We start from the raw sequence: 15,739 nt of genomic DNA, 5'->3' as shown, positions 1-15,739 counted from the left end.
ATAAACTGTGAGCGCGATGACGAGATGTTCCACAGACCCGGCACAAAACCGTACACAGCGAAGAGTATAATCAACTCTGAACCGCACTTAATGTACAATATCACTGCAAAAATACCGTTTATTTTAAAGTCGTTAACACACTCAACGTCAACAAACTGATCAGTGATGCCAGTGATAATAACAAAAACATTATCCTACTTTTCTAATTAGTCTTAGTCAATAAACTTTTCAACAAATGACTTTTTCTGAAAATCTGTAAAAGAGGAAGTAGCGCCAGTGCTAGGGGGATTGATCAATAGCTTGTGTCTGCCAACAAGAACAGCAAATTAAATAATTATATTGCTCTACGTTGCTTTAACGATGACCATGCCACTCCATTATTTTAATTTTAATTTTGACGGATTCGCTTTATACCGCAGGGTTAAGACCAAACCAACGCACTAGAGAGAGAAAAAAGACGCAGCAAAATTTTCAATGAAAGTACGCTTTTGTTAGATGGTTTTGAATACTCAACTGTAGTGACATATCATATCAGGTACGGGTTTTACACACAATGATGTATTCGAAAAACGATGTGGTAGCGTTATTTAAGAAAAATTTAAGATTTTCAAAATGCTTTCTATCTCGACCGCACCAATGCTGGCCTTAACCTTTACGTCCCCGACATCAAAAATGAAGGTACTGTCAGTTACACTTTTGGCTCTATCTTCACTGATTTTCAATCGATTTTTATGCAACTAATCTTAAAAGAATCACATTAGATTAGCCTTTAAAGAAAAAATATGCTGATAAATTATGGTTCCATTTTTCCGGAGATATTCCAGATCGTGGGGTTTTTTTTGACGTCATAAGTAGCAGATGAAATAAAACTAGAAATCTGCTTAATTGACTGCGCAAAAGTTATCCATTTTATTTGTAGTCACTAATAATGACTTTTACACTATCCTGTAGAGTGCTGGCTTACGCCCCACACTTCGGAACATCCGTTGTCGGTTCTACCAGAACTGAAAAGTGGTCAAGTGTAACTGAAAGTACCTTAATTTTTGATGTCGGGGACGTAAAGGTTAATTACTTTGCGTGCCGGAAATGCGACGGCAGTCTTCAATAAGGATTTTCAACCCTGTCATTATTTTTTGCAGTATTTATTATTTATCTATAGATACTGTTTGTTTGTTTATTTAATTTCGTTAAAAAACACCGTTAAACTTTTTCGGATCGGCCTCCAGATATCTATCCATCTGTTGTGAATGATACTGTGAGATGTAAAATAGTTGGTCCATCCACTATAGTATTTTTTTATTTACTAAATTAACCTTTGTTCATCTCGTTGGCCTAACTGCTGATTATGCCACATTTAAACATAATGAAAGAGTGCACATAGGATAAACCATATAGATTGAAAAGTACGTCTACTTTTCTCTTTCCGAAATTTTAGCTGAGCTATATTCCCCCCTAACAACAGGCGTTCCTTCACATTTACGAGGTTTGCGTGCAGGTCAGGACAGTAATAAAACGTGTGAAAAACGCCAGCCCACAGAACCACGCGGCCCTCCAGGTTGTGAATAAACATTACAGAAGCTATGAAGTAACAGGGAAAAATGCTACTCTGCTCGAACAGAGGCTGACAGTCAACTGGCTTAAGGAGAAGTTCCAACGGAAGATTAAATCTGGCAGTTTTATACTCCGCTGGTGCGATAACTTAGATTTAAAAACGCTACCCATGCCATGCCATGCCAGCGCGGTTTCAAACTGAAAAAGTCAGAGAAGAAAACTTTGCATTTTCATGCAGTTTCAAGACTGTGTGCGGGGTGGGGAAAAAAGTTCAACGATTCCGTCATCCGCCGAACGGGTCGGGTGGGAGGTAGATCGTCACGGGAAGGTGTCAATCCCTACCGTCGCCGCCGGCCGGGTTTGTTTCGGTGTCAAGTCGTCGCGTTTAAGTGTGCTCGACAATAAAACTGGATATTAAATCCAGACCCAGCATCGGCAGCGGCAGCGGTTGAAAAGTTGAATTGGAAAAGCAGGACTTTCGTAACCTGTGCGACATAAAGGATGTGCGCTCGTTTTGAGGCTAGACGTTCCGGAGAAACACGAAATCTTCAAATGCTAATATATGTTCTCTTTGCTTAGGACTTCGTTTATTTGGAGGAATCGGTAAAAGAAAAGCTAGAATTCAAACCATCTAGGGATGTAGTTGTGTGTATATTCCGGAGAAGGTGTCATTCGAGTCGAAGTTTTGCGACTTTTTCGCGCTGTGCTCGGAGTTGATTTTTTTTCTCGACACTGGAAGGAACGTGAGAACCACCGACAAACAGTTGAAAGTTGGCTATAAAACCAGTTTGATGTGCCAATGCTGTCGTTGATGCTTTGCGGTTAGATAGAAGAGCTGGCACCGTCGTAGGTACCTAGTCAAACTTCACTTTTCACTTCATTATGGTTGGTGTCCGAGCGGGCAAACGGTTTCTAGAGGGAAAAGTTTTCCCATTGTTTTCTACTTGAAAATGAGAAACAAAGAAAGTACTGCTGCCCACATTGGACGATGGGGTTTTCTTGATTATACACGTGCAACAAGGGTGTACAAATTGGTTGAAAAACGTGCAATTTATTAGTGGATGGAGTCTGGTGTACTTGATGCAACTCGGTTGGTTTTGTGGATCATGGACATGCCTAAGTGAGTGTTTGACAATAAAAATAGACAAGAATCATTTTTTCATTCTAATGTTTTTTTCTCTGTTTTAATAAATCTAGATTATTATAATGTTTTTTTATCGAAATGACAGAAAATTAGGTTAGGTTAGGTTAGGCTACCTCCGAATTACTCTCAATTAGACGCGAGGCGACGCACGCGGGCTAAACAGGATCTAAACAAACATAAACAATGTAGTTTTCCAGTTTGTTCAACCAAATAACAGACACCGATTTTTGCATTACAATACCAATAAATATAGTTGTAGATTAGCAATAGCAGAAACAATAGCGGTCCAATATTGCTTCCTTGTACGACACTCAACTGGATCGAACTGCACAGAACGCCAGCTGGTTATTCCGAACTATACGCAAGTAACAATTAAAAGAGTACAATAAAACTCCCGCCTTGAATGTTTTCTAAAATCCGGGAAAAATAGGTGGTCCAACCAGTACAAATCTGTTGCAAAATCCATTTCTTTCCTTTCAACGCGGGTTTCAAGTTTTTGAAAAGCTTAAAATCCATTCAATCAAACGACCTCTCTACCTACGCAGACTTGAAAGCTTTGACGTTACGACTCTAGGCAATTCCATCGCTAAAACACTAATGGATGACGGACTATGGTAATCAGTTCTTTGAAAATCCAAATCAATGGCTCTTTTGGCTGCACTTCATCACTGCACCGGGAATTTCTGCAATCGAATCAACATCATTAGATGTGTGACCTTCACAACCGAGAGCGCTTTAGCACCACCAGGGGAGAAAAAAGTTTTAAAGCAATAACAAACAAACATCCGGCCAGTATTGTTATCAATTATTAACTCAGAATGAAAAGTAAAAAAAATGCTGAAAACCCGGAAATGACTGCGCCAACTAAAGTAACCAATACCATGCCGGAAATCCTGTAAAAACGTTATCTTCTCGGACCGATACGTCCGAACGAGGCAGCCAAGAAATTAAAGATGTACAATTGTTCCATTATCTCACTTTCCATTTCCAATCCGCGTTTTCACGTTGATGAAAACCAAGTGCCAAGTGGAAAGTGAGTTCACTGCACATTCTGCACCGCACCGGTCGGTCGGTCGGTCGGCCGGTCTACGATTTATCATTTTTCATTTTGCACTTTTTCCTCCGGTCTGCTTGCCGTGCCGGTCACTATCCATCACACTATCGTCGAGTCTGGGATCGGATCGGAATCCGAAGTGATTCAAGTCCAATAGTTCCCGTCGACTGTCTGGCCATATGGATTCGAATGGGACCGTCTGTCTGGTCTGGTCTGCTCAACCGTTCGTTGCTGGCCTGCCGGGAGCCATAATGGCTAGGCAAGCAACCGTTGTTAGAAGGACTAAAAACAAGGAGGACACAAGCATGGTAGGCACCTTTTTTGGCAGTTGTGAACGGACGGTTTTTTTTGTGTGTTTGCAGCCAATAATTTCGCTGATGAGTGAACGTGTGCCGAGTTCTCTTTGAGATTGGTTGTGCTTTTTATTGGGGATCTCATGAATTTTTTCCAGAAAAGTGGAAAAGTCGGCAACGGTGCATACGTGCCATTAGTAGAAGTACGGATCTTCTCTTGATAAATTACGCAGTACTGTTCGCACCATTGAAACCATGATACCGTTGTTGGTCAATCGACCATAATAGAGTGCGTAGCTGTAAGGTTATGCGTATTGATCGTTCCTTTCGCTTCAAATTGATTTCTAATTGGAGCAAAAATGGTTCGAATGTCATATCTTGAAAGGCCAAAGAGAAGTTTCTTCAAAATTGACATCCTCTATCATACGTCCTCAGCCTGTGTCCCCAAACCAAAGGTCACATATCTGTGCTGCTGCTACTGAATCAATAAACAGAACGACGACGGTTATGAATACGCACCGGAACTAGGAAAAAATGCAGAATTTCCACTAGCTATATGCATCCAGTTCGTTAGGGGAAAACTATCTGATCCGCTGATTCGTCATCTTTTTTTTATTTTGCTCTTTTTGCTGGTGAGGAAACATATATTGATTGAAACGTGATTGCCGTGACACGACTGGCCGCTTTTCCGTCCAATAATCATATTTCAAAAAGCCGCAGGGGACAGAACAGGAGGCTGGCACGCTTGTTGCTGTATTTTGCTGAGTTGCATTTTCTCGTATAAATGAATAATTTACCTTCGGTATGGACTTTTTTTTCTACCTAATTGATTTTTTTCCCTCTTTCAGAGCGAAAGGCTACCCTGAACCAGTTGTAACGTGGCGCCGGGAGGACAGTTCGGAAATTATTCTCAAAGATGCAGCTGGCACCAAACAGGGTGGTAAGTACAAACCTAGTTTACTATGTTGCATCTGTCATGGCCGTGATGAGATAGTGAATTTCGTGAAACAAATGGGATATTATCATTTTTCTGCAGAGCTTGATAATTTTTAGTAGATTATTCAATACTAAAAAGCCGTGGGCTTAAACCATCATTAGGTATTATCCTTCTTTATCGGCAGACTTCGCAGCCGGCCGGTACAGGAAAATTACGGGGCCAGTATAACGATCCTACTGACTCTCTCTTATCTAGCAAGCACCGCCTAGCCGAGATTCGAACATGCGATGACTGGCTTGTTAGACCAGCATCGTATCTCGAAGCAAACTGGGCGGTTATTGAATACTAGTCGGGCCCGAATCTTACGATCCGGAAAATACAAAAGTTTGTCAAAAAAACTTCTAATACATTCCATTTGCCACTGTTTTACAGATTCCTTTTGAACACTTACACCCTCTGTTATGATGTTGCGGAGAAACTTACATTTGCAGGGTTTTGTAACATGAAGTTTTCACATTTGCACGGTTTTATACTCAACACGAAGCAACACTCAAGTTCCCCGATGTGGCTGTATTGCAAAACACAACTTTTTAAAAACAAATAAACTACGTTCTAAGTTCAGATAAACAAGCCCCCAATAAACGTCAAAGCAGGGAGATTAGCTTCATCCGTGCAACGCTCTATAACAGCAATATGAAGTTTGTATAAACAGTTACCGTACGCATACTTTGCCGCGTATACGTACACGCAAAGTTATGTTATAATTACAACGTACCTCTCAAAAAAGTTAGCATTGGTTACTTTTCTGATTGCCCTGATTTCAATTAATTTATGGTAAATATATTCTTGTGATTACTGAAAATTATTTATCATCATTCATTACTTAAGATTATCATTGATTTTTGGATTGATTGCCGTTGTTTAAGTATTTAAGACGTACATGATTACAAAAGTAAGCTCTCATTACTATGCACTTAGACGCCTTACTGTAAAATCCTTGCGCACTCGCGATTTGTTGTTTGATGTCGATGTAGAGTTTTACAAACTGGGGAAAAACCAACCACAAAACAGCAATTTCTATCAGTAAAGCAGCAGGTTTCACTGAAACGACCCTAGCTTATCCTGCACAAATCTTTGAAGCAGGCCTGGACCCGAGTATCAAATCCCGGTCAAGTCATGGCAATTTAAACCAGCCACGATCGTCAGAAAGTAGAATGACTAACGGTGGTATAAAATAAAATGTAGAAACCCCTTACGAATGCGCGGCCCAGTTTCTGCTAGGGTGCGCGCAAATAGTTTGCAACCAAAACAAAAGCTTAAATAAACTGCTTCTTCCGTGTGCTATGTGGCTCGAAGAACACAGTAAACAAACACGGTGTTCAAAATACCGTTATTAAAAAATAAAATAGGCCATTTAAACGGAAAATGCCAGTTGGTTTGTATTGCCATCCTACACCTCTGAAAAATTTTTTTAAAAAATCGATCGACGAATTTTTGAGTTACGCCCTTTTGAAGTTTTAAAGGGCAGATTGCTCATATAAAGTAAATAAAAATCTACAATGACACTTCCAAAATGAACGTAAATCACAGCCGGTATTGATTTTTATGCATCATATGCCCATTGCCGACCATTTTAGGAGTTTTACGATGTATTGGGACTAACCGGAAATGTTCCGGATTAAGTTATCGCTGTGGGAAATAACCAGTATCGAACATGAACAAATACTTATCATGCGACACCTCTAATTACGCCAGAACTCAAAAACTAGATCACTAACAGTCAGATCAACTACCCAGCGCCACGTTGGTTATATATGGACAAGTTCCGGAGACTTCCGGGTACATCCAGACCAGTGGACAATTACGTCCATGAACAAAAACCTATCGTGCGATACCTTAAATGACACTAGAATTCAATAACTATATCAATGGAAGCCAAAATTGCTATCTAGGCTCAGCTTTGATCATATCTGGACATGTTTGGGGTACTCCGGAAAACCCTAGGAAATGACCAATTTCAAACATGAACATAAACTCATCATACGACACCTTAAATCACACTTAAACTTTTAAAATAGATCCAAGTAAGCCAAATTGAGTATCAAGAACCACAATGACCAATTCCGAACAAGTCTTTATTATCAAAAATGTACCACATTGTGTTATTGACTTCCCAGGGGTTCCCGGGGTCCCCCAAATATGTCCAGACATACCAAATCTACCCCAAGATAGCAGATTTGGCCTCCATTGATATAGTTATTCAATACAAGTATCATTTAAGGTATCGCACGATAGGTTTTTGTTCATGGACGTAATTGGCCACTTGTCTGGGTGTTCCCGGAAGTCCCCGGAACTTGTCCAAATATAACCAACGTGGTGCTAGGTAGTTGATTTGACTGTCAGTGATCTAGTTTTTAAATTCTGGCGTAATTTGAGGTGTCGCATGATAAGTATTTGTTCATGTTCGATACTGGTTATTTGCCACAGCGATAACATGTGTAGGGACGAGGGAGGGGATCTAATCACAAACGAGCGCGAGGTGGTCGACAGGTGGAAGCAGTTCTTCGATGAACACCTCAGCGGCGATATAACAGCAGGAGACGCAATGGAAGTTAACCTCGGAGTACCTACAAACGACAACAGCGTACCGGCTCCCGATCTCGAAGAGATCCGACGAGAAATCGGTCTGCTGAAGAATAATAGAGCCGCCGGGAAGGACCGACTCCCGGCAGAACTCTTCAAAAATGACCAAGTACCGCTAGTAACGACACTTCACTGGCTGATTTCAAGGATTGGGAAGAAGAGAAACTACCGGAGGAGTGGATGGAAGGCGTAGTCTGTCCCATCTACAAAAAGGGCGACCGGCTAGACTGCTGTAACTACCGCGGCATTACGCTGGTCAACGCCGCCTACAAGGTGCTCTCCCAGATTTTATTGCGTCGTCTATCCCCAATAGCAAGAGAATTCGTAGGGCAGTATCAGGTGGGCTTTATGGGGGCCCGTGCTACTACGGATCAAATTTTTACTCTCCGACAAATCCTTCAGAAATGTCGAGAGAACAACGTGCCCACGCATCATATTTTCGTGGATTTCAGAGCAGCATACGATACCGTTGAACGCGAACAGCTATGGCAGATAATGCACGAGTACGGTTTTCCCTACAAACTGACGCGGCTGATCAAAGCTACTCTGCAGCGAGTGATGTGCTACGTGCGCGTATCGGGGACACTCTCAAGTCCTTTCAAATCGCGCAGAGGGTTACGGCAAGGGGATGGACTGTCCTGTATGTTATTCAATATCGCTATTGAAGGTGTGATCCGGCCAGCGGGCATCGAAACGAGAGGAATGATCTTCAGTAAGAGTAGCCAACTCCTAGCCTTTGCAGACGACCTCGACATCATTACTAGAAACCGTGGGACGGCGGAGGTAATCTACGCCAGACTAAAAACGGAGGCTAGGAGGATAGGGTTACAAATTAATGCGTTGAAAACCAAATATATGGTATGGGCTCCCTTAGAAAGTAACGTTTGCCTCCCACGGACAGTGACTATTTACGGTGATGAACTGGAAGTGGTTGATGAGTTCGTATATTTGGGATCTCTGGTCACCACCGACAATAATACGACTAAGGAGATCCAACGACGCATTCAAGCTGTAAATCGAGCCTACTTTTCCTTTCGCAAGACGTTTCGATCAAGGAGCATACGCCGCCGCACAAAGCTGACGATGTACAAAACGCTAATCAGACCGGTAGTCCTTTACGGACTTGAGACAGTAACTTTGCTTACGGAAGACATACGTGCACTTGCCGTTTTTGAACGAAAGGTGTTGCGGACTATTTTTGGAGGAGTACAGACGGAAAGCGGAGAGTGGCAGAGACGTATGAATCACGAGTTACAGGCACTGCTTGGAGAGATTCCCATCGTACACCTGGCGAAAGTTGGGAGACTACGGTGGGCCGGCCACGTCGCAAGAATGCCGGACGACTGTGTAGTGAAATCCGTTCTCTTCAAGAATCCGTTCTCTCTCACCGACACCAGGAATAGAGGGGCTGAACGTGCTAGATGGCTCGACCAGGTTGAAGCCGACTTGCGTGTGTCGAGACGCGCAACGAATTGGCGACGAGTAGCCCAGGACCGAGTACAATGGAGAGGAATTCTTGATACGGCAAGAGCCACCCCGGCTCTCGGCTGAATAAACGAAAACGATGAGCAATCTGCCCTTTAAAACTTCAAAAGGGTGTAACTCAAAAATTCGTCGATCGATTTTTTTAAAAATTGGCTCAGAGGTGTAGGATGGCAATACAAATCAACTGGCATTTTCCGTTTAAATGGCCTATTTTATTTTTTAATAACGGTATTTTGAACACCGTGCAAATGCACGTTTCCGCACGGCTCGTGCAACGTGACCGATTGCGTTGCTAACGTCTCAGAGCGCACACGGGCTAAGAGGAGAAAACACAAAGTCGCTCTCCACCTAACCGACCTTTGTTGACAGACATCTTTGACCTTCAGCAGCTCATTGAATGACTTCTGGACACGGGGTAGACACGGAGGAACTCAGGCACGGTACAGAACTTGGCGGTGGCTGGAAGAGGAAATCAGAAAATCGGCCAAGGAACAGAGTAGGAGTGGAAATTGGCCCTTTCATATCGGGCTAGAAACGATTGTCATACTGTAGAATAATCGAGAGCTTGTTAGACCATCAACACTTAAGCTTGGCGGCGATTGTTGTAGCTCGACTTTCCTTTTTCTTTATAGAATCGAGTCCAGGGTTCGTACCCTACTTTACACACAAAATAGTCAACAGAAAGCACTTGCGTATGAAAATGGAATGATGCGCAATCCGTTGTTTAATATTTTTAACACTTCAATCATATCACCGTCATTCCGAATCTTTGGCGGGAAGCTGATATTTGTCTTGGAGCTTCTACCTCGTATGTATTCTGTCTTCGACGTATTGTCGATAGTCCACCTGGCAGAGACCATCAATAGAGTCTTTGATCTAATATAAGTTCTCGTCATCGTTTCAAAGCTATATGAACCACAATGTGATTGTCTTGGGCGAACTCGTAAAACTGGACTGACTTTCCAAAAAAATAAAACCACTCTAGTCTATCGCCGCTGTTGTGATCACATTATCTAACACGATATTCAGGAACAGACTCGAAAGCCCATCACCTTACCTACATCCTTACATATACATCTGTAGTATTTACGCAACCATTAAAATTCATATTCCACGAATTTTGTTCCTTTGATGATAGACAGCAGAAATACATTTGGGAATACGCCTTGTAGCCAGTGCTCAACAATGTGATCGCGCGTTGTTGACTGCAATCCAGTTTCCCATCCTTTTTGTAGATTGAACACACGATCCCTTCCATGGCATTGCTCCGGTGAGCGCTCACCATCGTCGGCAGCCCGAAGCCGAGCTGGCTCATGCTGTTTCGTCTCCATTCAACTTGATCTTGGGCTACTCGTTGCCAATTTCCCAGTCGTCTCGGAAGTCGCAAATCCCTTTCGACCTAGTTTAGCCATCTTGCACGTTCAACCCCCCCTATTGCTGGTGGAGTTCTTGAAAAGAACTGTTTTTGTACCATTGTTCTTCCATCCACAGGACATGTCCGGCCCACCGCAACCTAGTGCCCGTTACTCGTGAGTCATAAGCCTCCGCAACTCTTCGCTGTCAATTTGTACTCTGCAATTTCTTCCTATCGAACACGACAAGGACACATATGTCTTCCGTCAGCAGCGTCACATTTGTACATTGTTGGCTTCGTACAGCGGCGTATGCTTCTTGATCGTAGCGTTTTGCGACGGGGAGAGTAGGCCCTATTTCCCGCTTGAATGCGCCGCTAGATCTAGCTAAATCTTACTAGTGTTTTTGTCCGTGGTCACAAGTAATCCCAAATACACGAACTTCTAGCTCGTCTACCTAGGAAACTAGGAGTTGGTTACCCTTGAAGAAAATCGTGCCTGTCATCTCGATACGCTCGTCGGAGCACCCCGTCAAGAGCGATGTTGAACACCATGCAACCTTGTCACCTCATGCACGTCACCTTGTCTCAAGCCTCGTCGAATCTCGAAGGGACTCTATTGTGTCCCCGAGATGGGCACGAAACACATCACTCGAAGCATTGCAGCTCTGATCAATCGCGTCAAGTCGCGTTATCCCGAAAACCGTATTCGTACATGTCATAGCTAGTCTCGATTGACTGTATCGTATACTGCTTTGAAATCAATAAATATGTGATGCATGGGCACGTTATTCATATTTATATCTTCTCTAATTTTCTTCAATTAATTCATTCATGACGACCTTGAACTGTGCGTATTATCGGATCAACAAAAAGGAATTTCATACTCTGCGATGCGTGCTAATGCGGTATTCAAGGAAATGTGCAGCTTATTTTCACGAGTTCCAATGCCGAAGCCCTGCCTAACTTCTAACTAACCAGAACTGCAGGATTACTTACTTAATAACTGGTACATATCCGCCGGACCGACAGAACAAAGGGATGAAATCAGAAATCTCCACTGCCGATGGTTACCCGCCACGGCATTTAACTGACACTGGGGCAACCCGCCTACGTCAGCAGCCTGGATGTCGTTGGGTAAGCGACCTCTGGGACTGCTTCTTCTATATAGTAACGAGCCTCTGGGACTTCTTCTTCTACATTGTCCTTGCGGATTTCAATCGAATGCTTCTCTACAGATCTCGTTCGCTCTTTTCCATTACGTTGTTGAATTTCTGTTGCCATCGGCCATTGATGACCTCGAGACTGGAGTTCCTCGATGGATATCCAGTTGTCAGGATATTAGACAAGAATGATTTCCTCTGTTGGGTACCTTTACCACTGCGTCCATTATTTTGAACTATTGTGATATGCCCCGTTTATTACTTTTTCTGTACGCTTCAAGCTGACCTATTACTTATCAAGGAAGTGATAGGCTGGTAGCTGAAGCGAGGCAGGTGCCAATCAAAGGTGACTTGGTTTGAACCTTGTTACCCTGATCGGCAACCATACCGTGGACCCCCGTTCGTTTGACCGCTTTTAATCTGAACACTTTTCAATTTGCACCCCGTTGGTTTGCACAACGTGCAAATTAAAAATGGTTCAAATGTCATTCTCAACATGACATCATTTGCTTATGCAGACAATGCGCATAAACGCGATTTGTTTGTCCTGATCTAGCGTGTTTAATCTGTTTCACATTGCGTTTTCCCAACGATTATGATAGAAATCCGATCGGAGAATGAAATATTCGCTGCTTCCAACTTCCAACTGAATCAAACCACCAAAACAATAACAAAGACCAGATCACACAAGTTCCAGCAAATATAGAGTTGCCAATTGTTCAAGTTAAAAACTAAGCCCGTTAGTTTGCATGAGGAATCGTTCAAACGAACGGGGGTCCACCGTATCTCACCTTTTTGAGATATTGCAGTCTGCGTGCTATTTGTGCTCTGCCATTGCAGAGTAAGTGTTCCGTGGTTAAATATTCTTGTACGAAACTATGATTCCGAATATGATATTTACTCGGACAATGTCGTGTCACAAGACCTGTAAGAGTGCTGATTATCTCTCTTATTGAGACTCTGCAACTTTTGAGTTCCTTAATACTGGTTAGATTGTTTGAGCGATTATAAGGCCAACCAATTGGCCATGACTGTCCGGCTCTCCCATAGTTTCAGCTCACCCTTCAGAGTTGAAGCTATCTCGTCTTTCGACTCTCTACGAGTCGGCGTGTTGAGGATAGACGAAGAACAGGGCTAGATGTTCCTCCTCTATGCTCTTATTCTCCCCTCTATCTCTATCGTGTCTTCGTGTTTTTTCGGCAGAGGGAGCATGCAGGGTAAGAAATCGTCCACTGCATCAGTGACCGGCTTGATGCAGCAAGGGCAGATTACTGTGGAGGGCGCCCTGGTACTCCACAGGCTCCATTGCGGCGAGAGAATTTATAGAACCCCCTCCAACCTTGATCCCTCGGCACGGGTCGCGTCACACCTTGGATTAGGGGTTTATCCATTCAAGTTTTTACATAATAGCCATGGATAACTGCTATTAAAACCATCTCCTTTAGGGGCTTTGAACCCTCTGCTATGGTTCCTAGTAGTTATAGCTTCTACAAGAACCGTCCTGCAGGCGGAGAGTTTACACTCAGCCTTCGCATGAGTGCCTCCTTCTCTGTCCGCATACGACCCTAGTTTCCATCGGTTGTCCGATTTCCACTAAGGAACGTATCCCGGATGGTACCACGAGGAGGTAGAGGTAGAAGTTGTTGAATAAAAGGCGGTGGAACTTCATGGTGGTTCTGGAGCGCATTATTCAACCATTTACCATCCCTGGCAGCAACTAATAAGTTCTTGCAGATTTGGCGTTGTCTCCGCTGAGACGCACCATGTTTCGCAGGCGTACAGCAATATGAATTTCAAGTTTGAGTTGAAAATTCGGGTTTTGGTAAGTAGAGTGATCTGATTTGAACACCAAATGTTTCGCAGATCTTTGTTTCATCCCTTTGTGTGGTTATATCAGTCTTGGTAACACCATAAAGTGTAGATTGACTACCAAGCTACTGAAAGGCTTCCTCCTACTCAAGTTGTTGCCCGCTGCTGTGAAGTTGGTGAGATCGTCTGTTTATTACCATAAACTTAGTTTTTGCTACATTGACTGTGAAACATGCTGCCTGGGAGCTTTCGGAGAGGTCATCTAACTTGTACTGCATAGCGATCGCTAGGTCGAGGTCCATCGTTGAACGATTCTGACGCAATCCTCGATTTGGTCTACTGTCAATCGCTTTAACTAATATCTCATCCATAACATTAAGAAACAGGAGCAGTGATATCAGCTCTGTCTCACGCCAGCAGTAACCTTTATAGGGTCGGACAAGAAGCCATTGTGTAACATCTTGCTCGAGAACGTCTCGTAATGACCCTCGGTGTGATGAGCTATCTTATCTAAAACACCTCTAAACCTAAGGTCGACAAGTTTTCGTGGTTGAATGCTTATTCGAAGTCAACGAACACCAACAGAGGAGAGTCCTGAAATTCGCGTATCTGCTCCAATATAATGCGGAACGTGGTGATATAGTCTACACATGATCGACCAGCACGGAATCCAGCTGCCTGCAGCTGGAGAGTAGCATCGAGGTTCTCCTGGATCTGATTGAGCATTACCTTACAGAGTACTTTAAGAGTAATACAGAGTAACGTGATACCACGCAAATTACCGCATTTAGTTAGGTCTCCTGTTTTAGAGATATTGACAAATATGCCCTGCATGCAATCCGACGGAGTCCGGAAAAGCTGCGGTTTCCCAAAGAAACTTTTGAATTAGCTTTGAGCATCACTGCTGAAGTACAATCTATTCCTGGCGTTCTGTTGAGTTTCATTCTTTTGATTGCTATCTGAATTTCATCCAGTGATGGCGTCCCAGAGCCAACACGATTAATGCGACGAACTATTGGCATCATATGCTTCTGGTTTGATAGTCTCTGACATTGGAAACTCAAAAGAGTTGTTCATAATATTAAGTCTATCGCTTAAGCTGCTCTGTACGGTCAGTCAGTAACTTACCAGCTCTGTCCTTTAACGGTATCTTAGCATTTATGCTGACACCAGTAGGGGCGTCGACAAAAATATCGTACAACAAACGGGTATCACTATTGGGGGCGGCGATTTCTTCTTCTGCGGGTAGGGAGTTAGTCCAGACTCTCTTGTCACACCTACAAGCTTGTTTAACAGTCATCTCGGGTTCGGTGTATAGTTGACGGGTAGCTGCCGCTGTTCGTACTCATTCAATGCCGGATTTCGCCTCTCTCCATCTGGTCGTGATAAAGACATTCTTGATGCCGGTCCATTACTCTTTGACGATTCCACCAGGTGGCAACTCCGACGCTCGGGATTCATGTTGTTCTACGAAGGCCCTTTACATCTCAGGATTCTTCAATCGTCGGACGTCGTAACTAGACTCAACTTTCTCCTCCCGTCGTTGGACACGTGCGACGCGCAAACGTTTCGTAGCGATAACAAGATAATGGTCGGATATTGCATCAGCGCATCAGCATCAGCGTTGCATTTGTTGCGTACATCAAGAAGGCTTCTTCGCCATTTTTGGCTGATGCAGATGGGGTCGATTTGGTTTTCTGTTCAGCCGTCGCGGAAAACCCACGTGACTTAAAGTGCCGGTCTGAGAAAACAACGATCCACCAATGATCATTTTGTTATTAATACAAAACTCTGTAAACAACTTACCGTTTTCGCTCCTCCTAGGCTATGGCTTCCCGTGTCGCGTTCAAGATCCGCGTTGTTTAAGCCAATCTTCGTGTTGCGGTCCCCCAAGTGGATTTGAATGTCCCCTTTCGGGATTTCCTCAAGTACGTTGTTTAGCTGGTTCTAAAAACTCTCTTCCTCCTGCAGGTCTGGAGCATCTTTTCGCGCATAGCACTGGATTGCAGATTGCAGGTTTCTGACCAGTGTTCTAAATCGGTTCTCATTTTATCAGAGCCGCATGTCGCTGGGCTCAGTAAGACTCCAAATACTCTTTCACGAACAGCATTTTCACCTCGTATTCCAGACTAGAGCAAGACTTGTCCGGATGATGGCGTGTATTTGCCAGTATTCGACCAACGGACTTCGCACAACCTAAGGATTTGATATCAGTTAGGTTTACAGTCGATTAAAAACTTATATATTCTCATATTACCCCCTCATAAATTTTCTCTTTTTGGGTTTCGATTTGCTCATTCATAACGATC

The 15,739-nt window shown here is 43.3% G+C and overlaps 1 protein-coding gene across 1 annotated transcript in view; it reads left to right on the top strand.

Moving 5' to 3' along the window:
* The window catches only part of LOC128746134 (hemicentin-2), a 145,191-nt gene that overhangs the window by 108,936 nt on the left and 20,516 nt on the right, over positions 1 to 15,739 (top strand). Inside the window, exon 7 of the mRNA XM_053843183.1 lies at positions 4,891 to 4,982. Coding sequence (XP_053699158.1) covers positions 4,891 to 4,982 — 92 coding nt within the window. The remainder of the gene's footprint in view (positions 1 to 4,890; positions 4,983 to 15,739) is intronic.

Source organism: Sabethes cyaneus, chromosome 1 (assembly GCF_943734655.1).
Source record: "Sabethes cyaneus chromosome 1, idSabCyanKW18_F2, whole genome shotgun sequence".
NCBI lineage: Eukaryota > Metazoa > Arthropoda > Insecta > Diptera > Culicidae > Sabethes > Sabethes cyaneus.
This window is presented reverse-complemented; position numbering and strand designations above follow the sequence as displayed.